Raw genomic sequence first — 25,394 nt, 5'->3', positions numbered from 1 at the left:
TCTTGAATCAAAATCACGTTCTTAACAGCTCTCTGAGAATGTGCCCGGTCTTGTCAGATGGACCGGCAAGAACAGTTCCCTATTTTTGGAGGAATAACCCTGATCTAATCCTACAGGCAATTTAACAATCTCCTCTGAGTGAAGTCAACAGGAAAACAGTCCCAAGCTTGTCGAGAAAGGGAAGCATCCCTCCCTTCAAGCAGCTAAGAAACATTATCTGCTTCAGCTCAGAGCAGGGATGGCTTATCACACAGGGAGAGCCCAGCTCCTTTCAAATGGACCTCATCTCAGATGCAAACTACAGGGACTTGTGTTATAAAACACAAGGGAGGCTTGTCTTAGAACTTACATAATTCAAATAGAACTTTTCCCAAGGAAAAAAACATAAAGGAGAGGAGGTACAGTCTCATTGTACCTGAATTTATGGCCACCGGACAGCGTTTTTGCTCAAAAGCAGCCTTTTATTTTTTAAGAATTCTCTCTGCTTTGTCAGAGCAAGGTCAGCCTAAAATGGACACAAGAGGATGCCACAGAAATGATCTTCACTCAGTGGAATCACCCTTGACCTCCACTCGTGTGTCTTTGTGGGGTCACTTTTCAGCACTAGCACGAGGACTTCACTTCTGCGATTCCTGATGTACATAAACAAGAAGAGCACAGTTCAGAGAGGGCTGGCTGACCCACACTGGTACCTCTGCTCTCCAGCTAAGGCTGTACTGCCACACCGATGCCATCAGCCAGACAGCTGGAAACAAATTCTGGGCAATTTTGCAGGACTTGCATTATTTCAACGTCTGCACATGAGGTGAGTGTTGGGAATGTTATTACAGTACTCTGCCAGATGTGCATGACACAAACACACATAAAAGGTGCCCTCTGTGGTGTGAGGGTTCCCTGACGCTAGAAGGTTGGGTGCTGGGGAGAGGGAAGGCCCGCTCAGGCAGCTGCTTCCCTGAGATCTGGGCTGCCGTCTGGCTGCAGCTACATGGAAGAAAGCTTCCCTTCCTTCCAACCTGTTCATTGACTTTGGTGTGTGACGGCCCTTGATGGATGAGTAGCCGCACTATCTGGGCATCTCCTTTCCAGGCTGCCAAGTGCAGAGGGTAACAGCCTTTACAGTCAGCCACGTTGGTCAGCGCGTCATTCCGCAGAAGAACCTCGACCACATCCCTAGGAAAGCAAAAATGAATCATGAGTTTGCAGAATTCAAAAGTCTTTCCTACAAAGAGCTCTTTACACCTATAGAGCACGAGGCCCTTTCACAGAGATTATCTCCACCTGAGCTCATCACCCAGTCTTTCTCTTTTATTCCATGAGCTGTTGAGAGAGGAATGAGCCACCTTGAGCCACATCACACTGACTCATCACCTCCCAGGCTCCATCACCTCTAGGCTTTCTAGATAGTTCATCTATTTTCCATTACTTTGAAAACATCTGCCTCCCTTGTCTAAACCTTTCAAGGTTTCTTTGTTTGTGATGTTGAAACAGCATTTAGGGATCGAATTTACATAAAAGAAGTCATGTAAAACAAATATCATCCAGAGCACTTAGTGATGTGGGAGCTGGAAGTGATGTGCTCTGACGGGCAGAGCAGGATGCAAGTTGTTGCAGACATGAGCCAGACACATATGGTATCATTTGATGCATCCAGAAAGAAGGGCTTTCTTCTTGGTGACACCACTAATTAAGCAGACACAAATGTATAATTATCCCCACACACATGAGGTCAAAGAAAATCCCCACCGTAAATAAAAACAGCAGCTGAAGGTGAACTTGGCTAACAAGCTACAGTCACTCAAGTCTGAGATTCACTTTAATTCAGGTTACCCTACTATTTAAGAGGAACTCTCTACAGATTTTCTGTTAGCTTTGTCTACAGAAAAACTCGTTCGATGTATCTCAACAGAGTTTAACGCAGAAGGAAACAGCCTTCTTTCCTGCGCACCAGAGTCATCGGGCTGGGCCAAATTTCACACCGGGGGTACAGAGTACCACCAGGTGGCAGGGCCCTGCTCCCAGCTCAGAAAAATCTAAATGGTCCCAATAATCTTTCCTCACATCAGCTAAGCTTCTACTGCTTATCTCCTTTAGTGCTATGCTTCAAACTCTCCTGAAAACCCTCTCTTCTGCTACACTCTGGCTTCCAGTCTTCCTGGCAAATCTACCCATTATGCTCCACCACTGCGCCTGCTCCTGCTCTAAGCCATGGCATATTCTTCCTCACTTGAAGGGCAGTGCCCTCTGTGGGCTGCCTGATCATTTGAAACTGTGCCTTCTCTCAAACCCCGGCCCAAGTGCACCTTCTCCAGAAAACTTTCCACACAAATCCCACCCAATTGCTAAACTCTCTATACTTAAGAGAACTAAATAGGCCATGTTATTTATGTATTTTTCCCCTTAAAAATGGTGCTTTTGTCTACAAGACTACTTTTTCTTTTCTTTTTCAGCCATACCCACAGCATACGGAAATTCTTGGGCCAGGGACTGAATCCAAGCCACAGCTTCAACCTACACTGCAGCTCTGGGACACCAGACCCTCTAATCCACTGCGCTGGGCCAGGGATCAAACCTGCACCTCCACAGCGATCCAAGCCTTTGCAGTCGGATTCTTAACCCACTGCACCACAGCAGGAACTCCTGCAAGACTAGTTTTATGAGGAAAAAGTGACAAGTAGAAAGACAAAGCAAGTAAATAACTACTTAACGGAAGGAAAGTTTCTTATGACCCCTCCATTTATTTTCAGTTTATAAAGGGGCTGGTTACCTAATAAACTATCCAGCCCCTTTATAAGCTGGCTGCCCTAAACCTGAGATTCATATTCAGATCACTGTATCGTACTGTCCCATTTCAGAGGGGAAAAGAATAAGCAGAAGAAAAGGCAAAGCATGATTTCTGGTTCAAGGTTTTTTAGGGGAGGGGGTGGGAAAGGACACTTGTTTGTTTATAGCTATGCCCATGCTGCTCAGAAGCTCCTGGGCCAGGGATCGAACCTGTACCATAGCTGTAACCGGAGCCGCAGCAGTGACAACACCAGATCCTTAACCACTAGGCCACCAGGGCACTTCAGGAAAGATGTTTAAATGATACACTAAAGAGAGATTCACGAATTCCAGGTGGACTAAATTTAGGTCGTCTCTGTTCTTTAGCACCCCTGCTTAGGACACCTTTACAGGAAGCACAGGAGACAAGCCAAGGCCTGGATTCTGGAGCGGGCAGGGCAGGAACATGGCATGTTCATACTTACTTATGGCCATTCAGAGCAGCATGATGCAGAGGTGTATACCCAGTGCTGTCCACACAGTTCACATTGGGCCCTCGCCAGATGCTATGGGGGGGAAAAAAAGACTGAAGTCACAAACCAAACCTGGAGACAGCTAGCTGCTTGGAAAAGAAGTCTGTGCAGTGTTTACCCCAGCTGGTTCCTTCCATATGACTTCTGATGAAGGACAGCAATTATTTACTACAGAAATGCACGGCACGGAGGGTACACAATGCTTTGCTGAACAAGGAGTCAAGGGTCAAGACAACAGTGCCGTCCTTTCAGAGCTTGTTTTCCTGAACCCTTCTCCTCACTGGTGACTTCACTATTCACTCGGTCTGGAACTCACACCTCTGAATACTCCCAGGATTAGAAGAACAGCTCTTGGAAAGGTCGTCAAAAACATCACTGAACCAAACCACTCAGCCAGTTAGAGGTAACTGGTGACGGAAGGCTTGAGAGGAGCCTCAGTATAGCCTGGGTATATAATTAGGATGATTCAGCCACAGGGACCAAGAGAAAGAACCCACATTCATAAAAGCACCAGGATACATGTGTTAAGATGCAAGAGACAATTTTGTCTTTCCTTTGTGAATATGACTTACTGGTAATAAAAAGAATAACAAAGGAATCTACAATTTGAGTGCCTTATTTGTATCAGAAATACCATACTAAGAAGGTTGGAATGTCATCTCATTTAATCCTCAGAGCCTTAATTCTGACCTTACTACATTGGCCAGAACTTCTAAAATACCACTAAGTGGCAGAGAGCAGCCCTGTTTTGGTCCTTGTTTCTGCTGAGAAAGCCTCCAATGCTGGCAGTTGGTTTGAGGTAGACACTCTCTACCATGTAAAGGAATTATCTCATTTTTTTCCCCTTTTAAAATGTATCAGAAATACTGTTTAAGTACATTTTTGCATCTATGGATAAAACCATAGTTTTTTTCCACACTGAACCTACTAAAATTTTATCAATACCTTTCTTAATATTGAGCCATCCTTTCACGTCTGAAATAAATCTCATTTGGCCATTATCTGTTAAGGCCAGTCAGTGAATTCTACTTGAGAGTATTTTACTTAGGATTTTCACATCTGCATTCATAAGTGAAGCTGAGTGCAAGTTTTTGCTTTCTGTGCTATTGTTACTGGGTGATATCAGTGTTATGTTTAAGACAGATCACCTGGGCAGCTACCTACCCATTTGTATATTCAGGAATCACTGTCACAGCACTGAAATTATAAAGAACCACCAGTAAAACCATCTGGGCCCAGAGCCTTTATACTTAGATGTTGGAAGCAGTGTTTTTAATAACAATAAAATTCTAAAAATAGCCCAAAAGTTCACCAATAGAGAATTTATAATGATAACTAAGGTATAAACACATAGAATATTATATACTATTTATATAGCTATGTAATAAGACAGAGTAGAGATTATAATATAATGCTAAAGAGAAAAAAAACAAAATTAAAAATATTGTAAAGAAAAAAATTTATGAGAGACATTTTTCAGGATAGCAGATTGAGTGCACATGTTTACTCATCTCCTGTCTAAAGTTCTATGAAGTAAAACAATTCCTGCCTTTTTACACCACAGACAGCTGACAGAAAATAGATTCAGCCCAAGAAACTATGAAAAAATGTCATCAAGTTACTGGCAACTTTGAGCAATTCCTCGAAGGCAGAAATCAGACAAGGGCAGATCTACAGAAACACAACCTAGAAGGATGCAAATTAAAATAATCATATACTGCTTTTCACCTATCAGAGTGACAAAAATGAAAATAAGGACATTAAAAAGTGCTGGTAAAGATCAAGGAAGCAAGCACTCTTAAATACCACTGGTATGAGTTTAGATTGGTGAAATCCTCTGGGAGGACAATTTGGCAGCATCCACCAAAACAAGAAACAGGCCTTCACTTTGAGCCAGCATTTCCACTTCCGGGCAACTGCTCAACAGAAGCACTCGTACATGTGCACAAAGACATGTGCTTGTACAGGACTGCTTCACTATAAGAGTAAAAACTAAAAACTTAATGTCTACCAATAGGTGGGCAGTTAAATATCAGGAATACCCAGGTTATTTGTTCACTGTCCATTAAGGAAGCTGGTGACAAGGTCAGGAATTCGAGGCCCTTCCTGGTATCCCCATCCTCCACCAAGCCTGGGTTCCTATAGCACCTTCCAAACAAAGAGCTAAAAGCAGTTAGGTCTCTTTGTCACACCTGTACTTCATTTCCTAAACCAAAAAGCAGAGACCTGTGTGTGACAATGAACAGAATGATGGAAAGTGAAACAGATGTGGGAGTTCCCTTGTGGCACACTGGGTGAGGGATCCAGCATGGTCACTGCTATGGCTTGGGTCACTGCTGTGGCACAGGTTCAATCCCTGGCCCAGGGACATCCACATGCTGCAGGTGCAGCCAAAAAAAAAAAAAAAAGAAAGAAAGAAAGAAAAAAGTGAAACAGATCTGGAAAGGTATGAAAACCGGACCTCCTGGATTTTTTTTGTAGGGGGGAGCCACACCCACAGCATGCGAAATTCCAGGACCAGGGATCAAATCCAAGCCACAGCAGTGACAATGCCAGATCCTTAACCCACTTGGCCAACAGGGAACTCCTAGATTTATTTTCAATTGCTCCAAAAGGCCAAAAAACCATCATTCTATTATAAAATAGGTAACGTTAAAATCCAAAAACAAATTATTTGCCCCAAATTACAAGCCAATTCTGTGGCAGATCCCAAACTCCCATTTATGATGCTCTTGGCATTTGGCCAAACACAGACTTTGTGATCTAACCGGATGACAGGATGATGTGAATATGCAGTCACACAAGGCTATAACGGGACCACAAGACGACTGGACTAAACCAATGGGAGTTGGGAAAGAAAAAATACCCAAACAGGTAAAAGCAGTGGAGTTGGGAGCACAGGTATGTCAGTTCGGGTGCTCCAGCAGCACTACCTCAATCCAGGTCCCCAGGGAATCTTAACACTAAGGTGTAGGAATTCTTCTGTGGTGGCAGGAACTTCCACATGCTGTGGCAGCAGTCAAAACACAAAGCAAAACAAAACTAAGGTTTAAGCTGCCCTTGCTTTTAACAAAAAGGCAGGCAAGCCTCCATCATTTTCTAACTTGTATCTCCACATCTCCGGTTTAGAGGTTTTGACATTTGGATATCTCATACCAGCCCTAAAACCACCCCAAAACCATTGGAAAAGACAAGGTAGAAAGATAAAGACTTTGCTGCATAAAGCTGCAACATTTCCAGCTGGAGAGGCCCTTCCCCCTCCTCTTCCTCTAACTGGCATTTCTTCTCAATGCCCTTCTAGAAGTTTAGGGATGGGCAGTATATTAAATAAAATCTAAATGAAAATGGAGAACTGCAATCCTTCTGCATGGACTTTTAGCTTCAGAAAGGATGGTAGTGACCTTCCCTCCATTCAAGTTTCTTCCTTTCTGGCAGCCCAAGGAAAGTACTATTTACCATCCTGGTCTTCCTCGCTATCACAGCTGCCCTATTAGCTTCATCTACAGCACCACGTAACAAAGGGCTGCTCACCGATGGAAAAAAGAACACAGCACACGGGAGAACCAGGGGAAAAAAAAAATCAAAAGAAAACAAAAGCTGGTCCAGGAGATTCCTAAACAAAGTCTAACCTATAGAGATCGTGCAGAAATGCAAGAGCTGCCTTGACCCGCAGAACAACCCTCAAAACAACCCTCAGGCTAATCTTTTTTTTTTTTTTTGTCTTTTTGCCATTTCTTGGGCTGCTCCTGCGGCATATGGAGGTTCCCAGGCTAGGGATCTAATTGGAGCTGTAGCCACCTGCCTACACCAGAGCCACAGCAACAGGGGATCTGAGCCATGTCTGCAACCCACACCACAGCTCATGGCAACGCCGGATCGTTAACCCACTGAGCAAGGCCAGGGATCAAACCTGCAATCTCACGGTTCCTAGTCAGATTCATTAACCACTGAGCCATGACGGGAACTCCCCTCAAACTAATCTTAATGGTCCCTAAATTCAAAACTTGCCTCTGCCACTTGCCAGTTATGTGACCTTGGTCAAGTCACTTAATCCTTCAAATATTTCTGCCTTTGGACATTCCGCTGTGATGGGCTCCCCAGGAATCAAATGGCTCAGGGAAACTGGAACTAAACTGGCTTGAGCTGGTTTAATTGCACTAGGATTAAGAGGCTGAAGACATGGCACAGCAACCCAGCTGCAGGGACGTGGTCTTGGAGCACAGCAAACCTTGCCTCTCATGCCTCCGAAGCACCTATGAGACAGCGCCAGGCAGTGACAAGTGCCATAAAGGAGCAAAGCAAGCAGATAAAGCAAAGAAGGGATAAAACATGACAGGGGTAACGTTTCAAATAAGGTCCGCAAGACCTCTTCTAAGAAAGTGCCTTTTGAGAAGCAACTTGAATAAAGTGAAGAAATAACCAGTGTGGGTGTGAGAGAGCATCAGTGCAAAAGCCCTGGGAGGGAAGATGCTGGCCGAACAGCTGGGGCACCGCCTGCAGGGCTGGAGCTTACAAAGAACGTGGAGGCGAGCTCAGTCCACCAGCGGCCACAGGGCGCCTACTGTGCTCTGGGCTGGATGTCAGCGGTACAAAACAGAGGAAGATGCGAAGTCCATACTGAAGGAAAGGCGGAGCACTTTTGAATCAAGAGGAAGAGGCACAGACTCTAAAGTCCAAACCAGGGTGGTCAACAGTCAGTCCCTAAAAGGGCATCAGGGCTCTTCCTGCATTTTTTTTTTTTGGTCTTTTTTAGGGCCACACCCAGGGCATATGGAGGTTCCCAGGCTAGGGCTCAAATTAGAGCTACAGCTACTGGCCTACACCACAGCCACAGCAACACGAGATCCGAGCCACATCTACAACCTATACCGAAGCTCATGGCAACACTGGATCCTTAACCCACTGAGCAACGCCAGGGATCAAACCTGCGTCCTCGTGGATGCTAGTCAGATTTGTTTCAGCTGAGCCACGGCAGGAACTTCCTGCAAGTACTTTTTTGAAAATTTTTCACAGTCTCTTCATTTCTCTTTAATACTTAATGGTATGCTTTATTCAGTTATAACATGATTTCAAGAGTAGAAGTAAGAAATATTACTGATCGACTTCAGGGTGTAAAAAACATCACTGTTAAAGATGGCTAGGTGAGGCTTTTTAAAATGCAAGTAATCTTTTTAAGTTTTCAAGTTTCTAGTTCATCAAACTGTGCTTAATGACAGGAATACCAAGTACTCTGGAGTGGCTGGAGCCTGATTGTCAATGTGTGGATGGAGAGGCAGGCAGAGCCCCATCATGAAGGGTCCTGGGAAAGTTCTGAGCAGGGAATGATCAGACGTATGTTTGGAAAAATCCTTCTGTTGACAGCTGGGAGGTGGAAATCTAGGCGGTGAATTTATTATTCACTATACCGTTATGACGGCCTGAAATATTTCAGAATTTGAAAAAAAAATCATTATGCTGAGCATTTATGTAGATGATCGACTAGAAAAAATGAGCAACTAGATCCAGGGAGACCAGTTCGAAGCCAGCAAGTCAAGCATGAAGTGAGGACCTGAATGAGGCCCGTGGTAAGGAGGACCAAAACAGGATCGATTCAACAGGATCTGGTGCTAAATGGGGAGAAGGGTAGGTGAGAATAATTCAGTGGACAGAGAGAGTAAACTGAGGAGGAAAAACAGTGCTGCTGTGTTTGTGACTGTGGTAGTGAGGAGCGGGGGAGGCAGGTGGCGTTTTGGTTTGGATTAGCTGAGCTGGGCTGAATTTGGACACCCACCTGTGTCCAGTCAGCAGGTACATATGAGGGTCTGGAACCCCATGGTTACCCGGTCAGTTTAAAATGACAATGCTCACAGAGAACTATATTCAATGTCCTATGATAAGCGATAATGGAAAAGAATATTTTAAAAAGAATGTATACACACACACACAACTGAATCACTCGCTGTACAGCAGAAATTAACACACTGTAAATCAACTATACTTCAATAAAAATAAAATAATAAAATGACAATGCTCAAATGTTTACATGCACATATGTGACCCTTGCTTGACCCTTGCAAACACATTATGCAGTAGGAAAGCACATGTTGTTATCTCCACCTCACAGGTAAGAAAACTGAAGTTCCAATGACTTACTGATTGTCATACAGTTAATTAATGTAGAACCGAAACAAAAATGCATGTCTGACTTCTAATGCATGTTCCTTCTAGTTTCTTCAGGCTCTTGACCTGGGCTGTTAAGAAAAAACAGCTTGGAGCTCTGTGGGTCTCCTCCTCCATTAGTTCTCAGACGTCAAAGACCCTCAGAGCACCAAGTCACTGACTCTGTGAAGAGGGAGCAATGGCAATGAACTTGAGGGGGAAGAGACGTTCTGGGCAGCTCTCCATTAATTCTTCATTAAATCATTCAGGTCTAAACAGGAGTTTGTCTCATCAGCCTTCTTCTGCCAAAGGTCTTCAGTGTTTTCCCCTTTTGGTTGGTTATCCCTGCAGAGGCGGATCTGTCGCTGAACCTCAGGAAGGCCTGGTCGTTTTCCAACACAATGAAACACTGTCCAAAGCCAGCCTAATTTTAAAAAGACTTCATCTTACTCAAATGGATTTGACACATCCTTACTAAAATGCTTTCTACATACTTAACCATTGAGGGTAAAAGGAGAAAGAACATGGAGCCAAGGAGACCCTTCCCATTGTCAGATCTTTGCAGAAAGACAAAACTTACGGACATGAAACAATCAGATAGGAAAGCCCCAAAAGACCATGCCAAAGGAATTCTGGCTAACTGGGAAAACTGAACATACATTTTTAAATTTCTGCTCACTCCTGAAACCCATTAAAGTGAGAGTGAAAACAAACAAAAAAGGATAGGAGACAGATAACTGTGACCACAAAATGCCAACATTTTTTTGGAAGACGAGAAGTAGGTAAGTTAGTAATGCTGGAAAAGTGAATCCTTGTAGCTGGAGAAGGAGATGCCAACTCACACAGGCACCCTGGGAAGGCTCCAGGACTAGAGGTACCTGATGGCACAGGAGACAGGGATGAGGAGGGGCAGAAACCAAGGACTTGGTACAAACTCTGTATGAGGCGGTGACAGACCACATCCAGGGCAGCCAGCAGACGCCTGCCCTGCGCCCAGGCCGGGGAAGGTGGAAAGAACTGAACCTGGTGGGCTCTAAACCCGCGGACATCAGGAAGGGCAGAAGCCAGGAAGAGGCTCTGTGCTGAAAACAAAGGCTCTAAGAGGAAGTCAACATCCTGAAGGATGAGATCCCAGACCTGCTCACCCAGTTGGCTCCCAAAATGCTGAGAGCCCTGCCCTCCACCCTCAAACAGAAGGTTGGAAGGTTCTTTCCCGTAGAAACCAACTGACTCCACAGGTAGGTTCAACAGATGCTGACTTCGGGGGATTCCTCACAAAGCAGGTGGGGTCCCCCCCAAGTCCCCCAGGATATACCATCCTTGACAGGTTCCTCTCACCTCTGTAGAGACCATCCCATCGGCTTTTTAGTGTCTCTTTCTTTAGTAAAAATGACAACCAAGGATCAGCATACATTTGAGGGAAGCATTCAACATGGAGAGAGAAAGCACAAAACAAACAGAATAAAGGGAGAAAAAGCAAAAGAAATAACCAAATAAACCTCAACCAAGAAAAAAAAAACCCATTATCACACAAATACAGGATTAGAAAAAATTGGATCAGTGCACAGATTACAGAAATTTTTAAAAATTTATAGAAGAAATAAAAATATAAAGAGCTAGATGATAAAGCTGAGTAAATCTGTCAGAAAGTGGAACAAAAAAGAAATGGAAAATTTGAAAGAAAGGATAAGAAAATGAGAGGACCAAGAGTTCCAGAGAAAAGGAGAAAATTATCAAAGAAATAACTTAAGAAATGTTCTTAGAACTGAAAATATGCACTGCCAGTTCAAAGAGTCCATCCTGTACTTAGCACAAAAAATACTTTTTAACAAGACCCAACCTCAAGGCACACTGAAATTTCATAATACCTACAATAAAAAAACAATTTCCAGAAAGAAAAAACAGTCTGCATACAAAGGACTGAGAGGCATCATAATTTTCAATAATTTCAAGATTTTCAAAAAGTCTTAACGGCTTTTGTCTTTGGAAGCCCTAAGACAAAGGAACATTGCTTTCAAAATCTGAAGGTGAAAAGATTTCCAATCTAAAATTCTGTAGCAGATAAATGATCAGGCAAGTATAAAAAGAGAATAATGATATTTTTAGACATGCAGAGTCTTAAATTCTACCTCCCACACGCCCTTTCATCAGGAAGTGACTGGAGGATGTTCTCTACCAAATAAATGAGCAACTCAAGAAAGAGGAAGACAGGCATCCAGGAAACAGGGCAAAAAAAGGCAAAGAGAATCAGCATGCAGCAAGCCTCAAGAACACCCACCCATCGCTGGGGGACACAGGGCTTTGACATCTGTGGGAGAAAACGAAACGGACAAGACCAACTAATGCCTCGGCATGGCACATGGAAGAGAATATTTAGAGATTTAAAAATTATGGAGTTCCCGTCGTGGCGCAGTGGTAAACGAATCCGACTAGGAACCATGAGGTTGCGGGTTCGGTCCCTGCCCTTACTCAGTGAGTTAAGGATCCGGCGTTGCCGTGAGCTGTGGTGTAGGTTGCAGACTCGGCTCGGATCCCGCGTTGCTGTGGCTCTGGCGTAGGCCGGTGGCTACAGCTCCGATTCAACCCCTAGCCTGGGAACCTCCATATGCCGCGGGAGCGGCCCAAGAAATAGCAACAACAACAATAACAACAACAACAACAACAACAACAAAATTATGGTTGTAATTGGGGAATTAAAAGTGAGCTGGGAGTTCCCTTGTGGCTCAATGGGTTAAGGATCTGGCATTGTCACTGTTGTGGCGAGGATTCAATCCCTGGTCCAGGAACTTCCCATGCCTCGGATGCAGCCAAAAGGAAAAAACAAAACAAAACAAAACAAAAAAGAGTGAGCTGGACATAAGAAACTCAGAAAACCAACAAGAGAGGCGGTACAAGAAAAAAAAAAAGATTGTCATATGCTAATTAGTTCAGCAGGTGAATACTAACGTAATAATAATAAAAACAAAAACATCAGATACTGAAGTAACTAAAAATTGTGACATATCTGAAGGGTGAAGGGGGGAAGCAGTGAACTGAAAGAGTACAAGAAAGCTACACCCTCCTCTTTCATGACAAAGACTGAAAAAGGATGTCTAACATTTTAAATAGCAATACTCAGAAACACTGAGGAAACACCTGAGGAGAGCGAAGAGCTGGAAGTGGCTGTTATCCCAGAGAAGAACTCAGGGCTGCAGAAACTGCCCCCTGGTAAGGACCATGCAGAAACGATTTGACACCACACGTCAGGCTGGACAAGCCCTTGTCCACTAGGACATGTATAGTTCTGGTCACCTTGGCTTTGGTGGCCCTGTGTTTTTTTGTGTTTCAAATATGTGTGAAAGGCCGTGACTTTGAAAGGTTCACTCCCTCATGAGAGAGGAACACAGTAGAAGGCAATGCCCCATTTTACTTTCACGGGTGACACAACTCACACAATGAACCTGGAAGGATGGCCTCCTTGTGCCACAATGCCAGCAAGGAGCTCTCCCCTCTCCTGCCAAGGACAGCTGTCTTCTGCTTCTAGTCGGGAAGCTGCACTCATGCATGTACGCACACCCACACACACCGCCCACTCGCAAAACCTTGTACCTTCACTCAAATACCTGCTATTTTCAAGCACCACTACCCTGGGCAAAGGTAGCGCTGCCTCCCCAGTGATGCTGTCACAGGAGTGGGCATGAGGACGGCGGCAGGAGGGCCAGGGACACAACAACCTGCAAAGTACACACCCGTGAAGCGAGCACGGCTTCGGGAGCGCTCTGCTGTTACTGCAATGTGTTCACACCGACTAACATCTAAACTGGCCTCTTCCGAGCTGTATTTCCTTCCTGGTTTATGCGGATACTCTGCGGGCCTCATCTTCTACTTGATCCAGTTTACCTCAGCCTGGCTTCTCAACACTGAAGCACACCCTGCTTCTATCCCACACCTCCGAAAAAGGCGCCCCAGTGTTGAACTGCGTGAAAATGGTCTCTGGAATTAAAATTCTGATTCCTGTCACACTGCAGGCTCCATGACAGCAGGGACCGTGCCCGTCTTGTGCCATCTTCCCAAAGAGCAGGCCCCCCATGCGGGGCACAGTAAGCGCTCAGATATTTTCGGGGGGGTGGGGAGGACGGGACAGGAAAGGCCCTGTACCATCCTAATACCTGACGAGAAGAGCGAGCGAGCCCCTGCCCTAGAGAACCCCAGGGGCACAGAAACAAAAGATGACGCGCGGTGCCCCGTGAAAGAGCTGGGGACGAGCCGAGGGAACACAGGGGAAAGCGCGCATGAACGGCATCCCAAGGGCAAGAGAAAGGCACGAAAGGTCTTGGCAAACAGGGACAGTGTGTGATCACCTTGGCCATCACCCTGCAGCCAAGGTCGTCTTTTTTTTTTTTTTTTTTTTTTTTTGCTTTTTAGGGCCATGTCCACGGCATATTGAAGTTCCCAGGCTAGGGGTCCAATCAGAGCTGTAGCCACCGGCCACAGCCACACCAGATCCTTAACCCAGGAGGGATCGAACTCACCTCCTCATGGATACTAGTCGGATTTGTTACTGCTGAGCCACATAGGGAACTCCAAGGTGGTCTTCTAAAAACACACACTGCCTATTTTCCGCATGCCTTCTACAGAGTTCTCTTTCCTAGAGACCACGCTCCCTCTGGCCTCCTCCCCGGCGCCCCCTTCAGTCCGGCCTCTCACCTCCTCTTTAGAGGTGAGCAAAGCTCTCCTCCTCAGGGAACCCTTTCCTTTTCTTCCCAGGCCAGGCAGGAGTTTCTATGAGCTACTTGGAGAGCTCCTTGTATACGGCCTTGGTTACATGATCTCAGTTCAGAGCCCTACATTGGTTATTATTTGATTGTCTTTCTCACTAGACCACAAGCAACTTCCAGGCAGATCCAAATATGTGATGTTTACCACCGTGCCCTCAACTGTCAACAAAGTACTGCACGTGGCACGTGCTGAGAGCTCTGCAAGAAAAAGAAACGGACACCTAAAGGCATGAGGGGCCGAGCTACTTAAAGAAAGTTACCATAGATTACTTTTTTAGGTTATAGAAACTATAAGAACTCAAATATCCTCTGTCCAGTTACTTCCTGAGTAAAAAATAGTGCACAAATTCTTCTAAATATATGTACAGATTCATACTACTTTAAGGTAACATGTTACCTAGAAAGAAAAAGCAATGTTTCTTGCATTGTTTAGTGAGCATGGTGCGTGCCTGCCTGCACATACAGGCTTTTTTGTTTTCTCTTCTCTTTTGACCACCCTGAGGCATATGGAGTTCCCCCATCAGGGATGAGATTTGAGCCGCAGCCATGGCAAGGTCAGGCCCTTTAACACACTGCACCAGCCTGAGGACTGAACCTGTGTCCTGGTGCTGTAGAGACGCTGCCAATCCTATTGCACCACAGCAGGAACTCCCAGAAAAGCTTTTAAGAATAATTAGCTCCCTGGCTAGTCAAAGTCCAGAGCCTAAACTGAGCTGAGTAGGAAGGTGACATGCCTTAATCAGTCACACGTGGGGGCAAAGACAACTCCACCTTAGGAAAACCATAAACCCTGGCTTGAATCTGCTGTCCCAGCACAATTATTCACAGTATTCTGGCACGGACAATAAATTGTACGGTCACTTACTTCATCCAGACCGAGACTCCTTTCTTGGAATTCTGAGTCTAAAAGGCTTGGGAATATTAAACATTAAAGCCAATAGTCAATGTTTACTATGAGCCAAGTATACTTCAAGTGCATTTAATAACTATTTACTTCTCACCAGAGCCCCATAAAGGAACCTAGGAAATTGACAAGAATGGAGGTGCATAACTTGCCCAGAGTCACGGAGCTGGAATAAGTGACACTGGGTTTAACTCTCAAATCGTAACACTGTGCCATATGTATATACAACTTCTTGAAACCACTCTCTCCTGGCTAGTTTTTCTCATTCCTAAATAAGATGAATTCCCCACAGCTCACATACATTCATTTCCGCCCTGCTTCACATTCCTCGCTCCTCATTCATCCTGTCTTACTCTTTTTCTTTCTCTCCAGGTCATAGGAAACCCAGAGGGTGCAAAGAGAAAAGCACTATATTCTAGGTAGGAAGCGAGTCCCGGAGGCAAATGAACAGAGGTAGTCAACTGAAGACTCCCATTAGCATTTCCAGAAATCCAATGAGCTGACAAACTTGGTTACTTAAGGTTAAACTAGGGAAAGCATCAGCTTTATAATGAAAGCTACAAGCTGACTGAATTCATTTAATCGCAAGGTATTTAAGGTGATTATTTTGTTGTTTTTAGCAAACTGAAATGATAAATTTCTAATATAGAAAGTAATAACGCAAAAGTGATGTACCTCGCAAATGGACTTTATTATCAGATTCTACATATGCCATGTAGGTCCTACATAACACCACATATTATTTCCTAAATGTCCCAAGCACCACACACACACACACAAACAGTATTCTGAGTGTGGTTAATTTGTAAGCTAAATGTCAAAGATCTCAATTTTTTTGGTTACACATGCAACTTACCCGTGTGAGTGAATCATGGACTTGACTCACGGTATTACCTACGAAACCTCCAGGACATCATCTAAACTTTATATAAAATAGAGATCTCGGAGTTCCCGTCGTGGTGCAGTGGTTAACGAATCTGACTAGGAACCATGAGGTTGCGGGTTCGATCCCTGGCCTTGCTCAGTGGGTTGGGGATCTGGCGTTGCCGTGAGCTGTGGTGTAGGTCGCAGACGAGGCTCGGATCCCGCGTTGCTGTGGCTCTGGCGTAGGCTGGTGGCTACAGCTCTGATTGGACCCCTAGCCTGGGAACCTCCATATGCTGCAAGAGCAGCCCAAGAAATGGCAAAAAGACCAAAAAAAAAAAAAAAAAAAGGAGATCTCATTGGCCATAACCCTACCCTGAGAGGGTTGTTTCAGGGGAAGAAAAGGGATAACGTGACAAAAATTGTAAACTGGAATCTAAAATACGAGGGCTTGGCATCAATATCAAAAGTGAGGCAAGACATTCTAAAGAATGAGACCAGTGTATAGGTGCTGACATGGAAAAACATGTAAGATGTATGAAGCGGGAAACACACCTGCATGACAGTATGTAGAGTGTGATCTCATTTCTCTAAGAACAGTGTATTTTTCTAAGCCTGTATTAACAAATGGAAGGCTATATACCAAACCACTAAGACTGACTGGTTCTAGGGGCATGCGCAAGAGCACACACACACAAAGACAGTACTTGAGCAACTTGAGTCAGGCTCCTCTGAACATTCCTTTCAACTAGGCTTTGACTTTGGTCCCATCCAATCTTTGACCTGCTCAGACCAGTTTAGGCAAGAATCCTGTTAAGTAAGTTCACCAAGAGTTCTCCCACACTCAACATCTGATCAAGTTCCTCATCCCCACCTTGGACGTTTAAGTCCTTGACTTGCCTTTCGCAAGAATACCCCTACCCTTGAAATCTCCTCTTAGGTCATTTTCCACCCCTCTCTGCTTCTTGGCCACACCCCACCCTCATCCTTGCTGTAGCTGAAGATGAGCCCAATCTCTCTCCCCTACTACAATACTCCGACTGCAGTGGTCTTAAAGCTTCCTTACTGTTTGTTTTTCCGGTCATGCCCAAGGCACATGGAAGGGCCTGGGCCAGGGGTTGAACCCATACCATAGCTGTGACCCGAGCCACTGCAGTGACAATGCTGGATCCTTAACCTGCTACCAGGGAACTCCTTCCCTTACTGTTTTAAACAACTGTCAAAACAATTTTTTTTTAACAACACAGTCACTTTCTTTTCTTTTTTAAGTAAAAACAAATCTATTCCAGAGAGATGGGCTTCCAGTTACAAGAGAATTCTTTTAAAAAGGGGTTATGGAGAAAATTTATTTCTAGGTTTGGCCTCTTAATAAATAAATAAATAATTTCCATGGTCTTTTATTTTTCCAGCCTCTGGAGGATGAAAATCAATTATTCTCATTTGCTTGTGAATGGAGCTCTCAATTACAGAGGCTACGGACAAGCTCGCCCAAATGACTGCAGTACCAGTCCCCAGGAGAGGAGACCAAATAGGTCAGTGATTTCAAAGGCTCGTGTATTTTAGAAGACATTACAGGAATTATACAAAATGATTGTGTACTGCTACTTTAAGTGATGGTGAGATTAGAGGAAGTGAATGAGTCACCTGGAGGTTACCAAATCCAGCCAATTTGTCCCTTCTGCTTCATTTCCAAAGTCACTGCCTTATGCCTGAAATAACCTCCAAAATGATCTTGACTGCCTTAAGTCTCTTCCTCCATGGACAAAATCAGTGTTTCTACTATTAACTTTCTTAAATGTGTATCCAATCATGTTTTTCTCCAAACAAGCTTTTGCTGCTCTCTCACACCTACAGGAAAAATGTCTCAGCTTGCCATGTAATACGGATCTTCCCAAGCTGTTACTTTTGGCCTCACCAAACCCCACACCCCAATGCACCCTCTGGGTGCCAAGTATACACAGCCTCACTGTTTCTGCTTTTCTCTGTTTCACCTCATCTTAATCTCTGCAAAATCTCAAATACCCTTCCAAGCCCCCCACTTTCTAGGCTGCATAGACTTTATCCGCAGTTCTTCTTTACAGACTTCTATTTAAAATATTTGCAGGAGTCTGTTCCTGCTTTGGTGCAATGGGATCGGCAGTGCCTTGGGAGTGCTGAGACACAGGTTTGATCCCCAGCCCAACACAGTGGATTAAGGATCCGGCACTGCCGCAGCTGTGGCTTAGTTTACAACTACGGCTTGGATCTGATCCCTGGACTGAGAACTCCATATGCTTCAGGTGGCCAAAAAAGAATAAATAAAGAAATAAGGAGTTCCCGTCGTGGTGCAGTGGTTAACAAATCCGACTAGGAACCATGAGGTTGTGGGTTCGGTCCCTGCCCTTGCTCAGTGGGTTGACGATCCGGCGTTGCCGTGAGCTGTGGTGTAGGTTGCAGACGCAGCTCGGATCCCGCGTTGCTGGCGTAGGCCGGTGGCTACAGCTCCGATTCAACCCCTAGCCTGGGAACCTCCATATGCCGCGAGAGCGGCCCAAGAAATAGCAACAACAACAACAACAAAAAAGACAAAAGACAAAAAAAAAGAAATAAAACATTTATAGGAGTTTCCATATGGTGCAGTGGGTTAAGATCCAGCATTGTCACTTGCAGTGACTTGAGTCTCTGTTGTGGCATGGGTTCAATCCCTAGCCCAGGAACTCGTGCATGCCTCAGGCACAGTCAAAAAAAAAAAAAAATTTTTTTTTTTCTCCTCTCTCTCTCATTCTCAAAAAGAAAAAAACAAACAAACAAAAGAGCCTTGAACATACAGCCCAGAAGACAGATAAATACTGATTGTTAAGGCTTGGAATCATTTGCTCAGGGGTAAGTCTGTAAACGCTGGCGTGAGGGACAGTCTGGTACTGCAAGGTCAGGTGAAAGGAGAAGGAGTGAGGTTCGGTCTATGAGTCTGCAAAGGAAGGGGACTGAAGCGCAGCAAGTAACGCCCCGCCCGGGGATAAGCCCTGGCCTGCCAGCATCGAGTCCACAGTGGAGACCGCTCATTCAAGTGCCACCATTTACTCAGAACCACGCAAGCTAGGAGATAAATAACCATTCCCTTCCCAGAAGTATTTTATTAGTAACCTCCTCTCTGCTTTAGTTCTGTGTAGCCAAGGTGACTTCTCCAAGCAGATTACTTCCTTCCAAATAATCACATACTCTTCTTAAAAGAAGCATGGCAATTATTTCTAAACATATATACTTAACAAGTTACATTGATTTTTGCTCCCTTAAGCTTTTCTGCTTAAGCTCATTTTTAAAAGTTATTTCTCCACAATTTAGTAAGCACTGCAGCCACTCAGTTGCAACTTCCGTTAGTACAAATAGCTGAATAAGGCATATTACTTGGGAAAAAAAAAGGGTTTTTTTTTTTTAGGTTTTCTTAGGGCTACACCCACGGCATCTGGAGGTTCCCAGGCTAGGGGTCAAATCAGAGCTGCAGCTGCTGGCCTACACCACAGCCACAGCAATGCCAGATCTGAGCAGCATTTGCAACCTACACCACAGCTCAGGGCAATGCTGGATCCTTAACCCACTGAGCGGGGCCAGGGATTGAACCTGCGTCCTCATGGATGCTGGTCAGATTCATTTCCACTGAGCCACGACCAGAACTCCTACTTTGGAAAAATTTTTTAAAAAACAACAAACAAAACCAACCACAAACAACAGAAAGCTGGCTTTAACTAAGTCCAGGTTTTCTCACTTTCTTTGTCTCTATCTGTAGTATGTTTAAATTTCGTTTAATCCCAGAACCTGTCTCAGTGATTCTATTGAGATCTATATTTAATCAGCCTCCCAAATCCGCTCTATCTGCCAAATTCCTTTTCTAGCTTTCCCAAAAGGCACCCAGTATCCTGTCCCTGGAGTCAATCCGAATATAAGCACGCACTTTGGATGACTAAGAACCTTGGCAAACACCTGGCCAAAATGTAAGGCCATGCTTTGTTGCTTAGCATGCTCAGCATCTATCAACTAAGGAAGAAGAGCCTTGATTAGGAAGTTTTATAAGGATAACGGTTTCTCAAACTGGAGCACGTTCCCACAAACAGCTTTTCGCTTCTCAAATTTTAAATGCGAAAGCCAAGAGGCAGCCATTTACAACAAACAAACCTCCATATGGGAAGAAATACAGCTTCATACATCAAAGAACAAAAGAAAAGCCCATCACCTCCTTATGGCCTAGAGTATGAAGAAGTCCAGAAAGTCTTTAATGAGTCTAATAGATGTGTCTTTTAGTACAAGAGCTACAACAGAGTCTACTATGAACTAAGTATCATACTGGATACCTAATATGTATTACCTCCGTTTTTCATACTAAATAATTAAATGAGAACTTGCATTTTATAAACTTTAACATGCTCAGAGAGATGAAACTAGAGAGGTGACGCCACTTCCCAAGGACACAGGCAACATGAGGAGCCACATGCTCCTCACTTTCTGTCAGACCCTTAAATCTACATTACTCTAGTTACCAACTACTAGTCTGATAGATTTAAATAACTATTGGTTCATTTAACCATTCTATTTATCATGAAAGCCTTAAAAGTTTATGGACTCTGGAGTTCCCGTCGTAGCGCAGTGGTTAACGAATCCAACTAGGAACCATGAGGTTGTGGGTTCAATCCCTAGCCTTGCTCAGTGGGTTAAGGATCGGGCGTTGCCGTGAGCTGTGGTGTAGGTCGCAGACGTGGCTTGAATCCCACATTGCTGTGGCTGTGGTGAAGGCCGGCAACTACAGCTCCGATTAGACCTGGGAACCTCCATGTGCTGCGGGAGCGGGCCCAGAAAAGGCAAAAAAAAAAAAAAAAAGGCAGCACATGATGTGTGGAACACACGATGTATAAATAACAAAGCCCAGTGAGTAAGATTGTTTATAGATTTTCATAATTTAAAAAAAAAGTATTAGGAGTTCCTGTCACTCAGTGGTTAACGAATCCAACTAGGAACCATGAGGTTGCGGGTTCGGTCCCTGCCCTTGCTCAGTGGGTTAACGATCGGGCGTTGCCGTGAGCTGTGGTGTAGGTTGCAGATGCGGCTCGGATCCCACGTTGCTGTGGCTCTGGCGTAGGCCAGAGGCTACAGCTCCAATTTGACCCCTAGCCTGGGAACCTCCATATGCCATGGGAGCGGCCCAAGAAATAGCAAAAAGACAAAAAAAAAAAAGTTTATGGACTCTAAAAAGTTCTAACAACATCTCTCTGTTGACTCCTAAGACGTAGGCCTTTGTGCACACATACTGCTAATTACTTAACAAAAATTTAGAGACTGGCACGAAGCCAAGCTCTAAAGTGTAATATGAACTAAAAAATACTACAGTCCAAGCTGGTTCTTTGGAAAGATAAATACAACTGACAAATGTCTAGTTGGGCCAACCAAGAAAGAAAAAGAGAAGACACAAAAATGAAAGAGAGGCCATCACTACTAATCTCATGGGCTTTAAAAGGATAGTATTATAAAAACACTGTGACCACAGATTTGGTAAACTACATGAAATGAACTAATTCCTACCAAAATTCACACAAACAGAAATAGAACATCTGAATGAGCCCATATCTATTAAAGAAAGTGAATCAATAATTAATATCCTTACAAAACATAAAGCACCTTGCCTAAAAGGTCATATGGTGAATTCTATCAATTATTGAAAAAATAATACCAGATTCTCCACAATCTAGTCCAGAATACAGTGGGAACACCTCTTAACTCATCCTATGAGGCTAGAATTACCCCAACACCAAAGCCACACAGACGTTAAAAGAAAGGAAAATGACAAACCAATATCTCTTATCCAACATTTGAAAATCAATTAATGTAATTCATCATGTCAACAGGATAAAGAAGAAAAAATCATAGGATTGTAGCAATATATGCAGAAAAAGCATTTGACAAAATCCAACACCCATTCATGATAAAGATTCTCAGAAAAGTAGGAATGGAAAGGAACTTCCTCAACTTGATAAAGAACATCTATAAATAAACTTACAGCTAACATCACACTTAATGGTGAAAAACTAGATAGTCCCCCTGACCCCGCATCCAAGATGAGAAACCAGACAAAGATGTCCCTTCTCAATTCCTATATAACATGATAGTGGTAAGTTCTAGCTAAAGCCATAAGAAAAGAGAATTAAAAGTATTCAGATTGGGAAGAAAGAAATAAAACTGTTCACAAATAATATGGTTTTCTATATAGAAAATTCCAAAGAATCAACAACAACCAAAAAAGCCCTCCTGGGCCTAAACAATTATAGCAGGATTACAGGATACAAGGTTACTATATAAAAGTTAACTGTTTTCCCATAAACTAGCAATGAACAGTCAGAATTTGAAATTTAAAACATACCATTTACATTAATTAGCACCAAAAAATGAAATACTTCAGTATAAATCTAACAAAACATGAACAAGATCTATGTGAGAAAAATTACACAACACTGATAAAAGAAAACAAAGATTTAAATAAAAGAAGAGGGATTCCATGTTCGTAAATAGAAGACTCCATATTATTAAGATATCAGTTCTTACCACTTTGATTTACAGATTCCACACAATCCCAATCCACATCCCAGCAAGTTATTTTGTGGATAACAACAAAATGATTCTAACGTTTACATGGGAAAGCAAATGACCCAGAATAGCCAAGACAACTTTGAAGAAGAACAAAGTTGGAGGACTGACACCACTGGACCTCAAGATTAACTAAAAGTCCAACGAATCAATGGAAGAGAATAGAAGCCCAGAAATAAACCAACATAAATACACTCAACCGATCTGTGACAAAAGAGCAAAGGTAATTTAATGGGGAAAGGACAGGTTTTTCAAAAAATGGGGCTACAACAACTGGACATCACATGCAAAAAAATGAATCTAGACATAAACTTTATACCTTTTGCAAAAATTAACTTAAAATGGATCATACAGCTAAACGTTAAATGCAACTGAAGAAAACAAATAAATGCAGAGATATCCCATGCTCACTGATTGGAAGAATTGATATTGTTAAAATGTCCATAGTGGAGTTCCCGTCATGGCTCAGCGGTTAACACAACTAGCATCCACTAGGATGTGGGTTTAATCCCTGGCCTCGCTCAGTGGGTTAAGGATCTGGCATTGCTGTGAGCTATGGTGTATGTCACAGACAAGACCTGGATCCTACATTGCTGTGGCTCTAGTGTAGGCTGGTGGCTACAGCTCCAATTGAACCCCTTGCCTGGGAACCTCCATATGCTGCAGGTGCAGCCCTAAAAAGACAAAAAGACCAAAAAGAAATGTCCATAGTACCCAAAGCAATCTACACATTCAATGTAATCCGTATTAAAATTCCAATGGCATTTTTCAAAAGAATAGAACAAACAATCTTAAAATTTGTATGTAACAACAGAAGTCCCAGAATAGCCAAAGCAGTCTTAAGAAAGAAGAACAAAGCTGGAGGCAACACAGTTCCTGATTTCAAGCTATATTTCAAAGCTATAGTAATCAAAACAGTAAGGTATTGGCATAAAAATGACTCACAGATCAATGGAACAGGAAAGAGAGCCAAAAATAAAGCCACACATATGGTCAATTAATTTACAACACAGGAATCAAGAATATACAATGGGGAAAGGCCAATCTCTTCAATAAATGGTGTTGGGAAAACTAGACAGACACATACAAAAGAATGAAATGAGACTACCTTATAAACTATATACAAAAATTAACTCAAAATGCATTAAATACTTGAATATAAGACTTAAAACCATAAACTTCCTAGAAGAAAACACAGGGGTTAGCTCCTTGACATTGGTCTTGATGATGATTTTTTGGATCTGACACCAAAAGCAAAGACAACAAAAGCAAAAACAAGTGGGACTACAGCAAATTAAAAAGCTTCTGGGGAGTTCCCAGTGTGGTGCAGTGGAAACAAATCCGACTAGTATCCATGAGGATGCAGGTTCGATCCCTGGCCTTGCTCAGTGGGTTAGGGATCCTGCATTGCTGTGAACCGCAGATGCAGCTCAGATCCTGCATTGCTGTGGCTGTGGCATAGGCTGGCCCCTGTAGCTCCGATTCAGCCTCTAGCTTGGGAACTTTCATATGCCATGGATGCAGTCCTAAAAAGCAAAACAACAACAACAACAAAAAACTTCTGCACAGCAAAGGAAACCATCAACAAAACAGGCAACCTACCGAATGCGAGAAAATATCTGTAGAGCATATATCTGATAAGGGGCTAATATCCGAAATACAAGAGAACGCATACAACTCAATTGCAAAAAAAAAAAACCCACAAACAAACAAATTAAAAAAAACCCACAATCCAATTTTTAAAATGAACAGAAGAAATGAATAGGCATTTTTCCAAAGAAGACATACAGATGGCCAACAGACACATGGGAAGATGTTCAACATCACTAATCATCAGGGAAATGCAAATCAAAACCACAATAAGATATCACCTCACATCTGTCAGAACAGTTATTAACAAAAAGAAATATCAAGTGTTGGTGAAGATGTGGAGAAAAGGGAACCCTTGTGCACTGTTGGTGGGACTGTAAATTGGTGCAGGCACCATGGAAAACAGTGCAGAGGTTCCTCAAAACTTACTGTGGCAATCATTTCACCATGTGTATGAGCACTGAATTATTATTTGTACACATAAAGCTAATATAATGTTATGTGTCAAGTATACCTCAATTCAAAAACAAAGAAAACAACTCAATTTTAAAACAGGCAAAAGATCCAAACAGACACCTTACCAAAGAAGATATACAGATAGCAAAGCAGCATAGGAAAAGTTGTTCAACATCATATATCATGAGGAAAATACAAACTAAAACAACAATGAAATACAAACATGAACCTATTAGAATGGCTAAAATCCAAAACACACCACTAGAAGTTCCCGTCGTGGCTCAGTGGTAACAAACCTGACTAGTACCCATGAGGACTTGGGTTCGATCCCTGGCCTCGCTCAGTGGGTTTAGGATCTGGCGTTGCTGTGGCTGTGGTGTAGATTGGCCACTGTAGCTCCAATTCAACCCCTAGTCTGGGAACTTTCATATGCTGAGAGTGCAGCACTAAAAACAAACAAACAAACAAAAAAACAAAAAACACACCGCCAAATGCCAGCAAGCATGTGGAGGAACAAGACTCACTGCTGGTGGGAGTGCAAAATGAAAGCAGCCACTTTGGAATCTTGCAGTATGCCATGTGATCCAGTAATTGTGCTCCTACGTATTTACTCATACGGGCTGAAAATTTATGTCCTCACAAAAGCCTGCACAAAGATATCTACAGTAGCTTTATTCATAATTGCCAAAACTTGGAAACAACCAAGAAGATCTTCAATAAGTGAATGGATAAACTGTGGTATATCCAGACAACAGAATATTATTCAGTCATAAAAGGAAATGAGCT

General features: G+C 43.2%; 1 protein-coding gene across 4 annotated transcripts in view; it reads right to left on the bottom strand.

Annotated features, from left to right (window-relative positions):
- ANKS1A (ankyrin repeat and sterile alpha motif domain containing 1A) overlaps positions 1 to 25,394 on the bottom strand; it is a 181,234-nt gene that overhangs the window by 104,307 nt on the left and 51,533 nt on the right. For all 4 annotated transcript variants that reach the window (XM_047794483.1, XM_047794480.1, XM_047794484.1 and 1 more), the window contains exons 2-3: positions 3,246 to 3,326; positions 1,014 to 1,170 (exon numbers count right to left, since the gene is read on the bottom strand). In XM_047794483.1, the coding sequence (XP_047650439.1) occupies positions 1,014 to 1,170; positions 3,246 to 3,326 (238 nt within the window). The remainder of the gene's footprint in view (positions 1 to 1,013; positions 1,171 to 3,245; positions 3,327 to 25,394) is intronic.

This window comes from Phacochoerus africanus, chromosome 9 (assembly GCF_016906955.1).
Source record: "Phacochoerus africanus isolate WHEZ1 chromosome 9, ROS_Pafr_v1, whole genome shotgun sequence".
In the NCBI taxonomy this organism is placed as follows: domain Eukaryota; kingdom Metazoa; phylum Chordata; class Mammalia; order Artiodactyla; family Suidae; genus Phacochoerus; species Phacochoerus africanus.
Note: the sequence above shows the minus strand (reverse complement) of the source record. Positions and strands in the feature narration are given on the sequence as shown.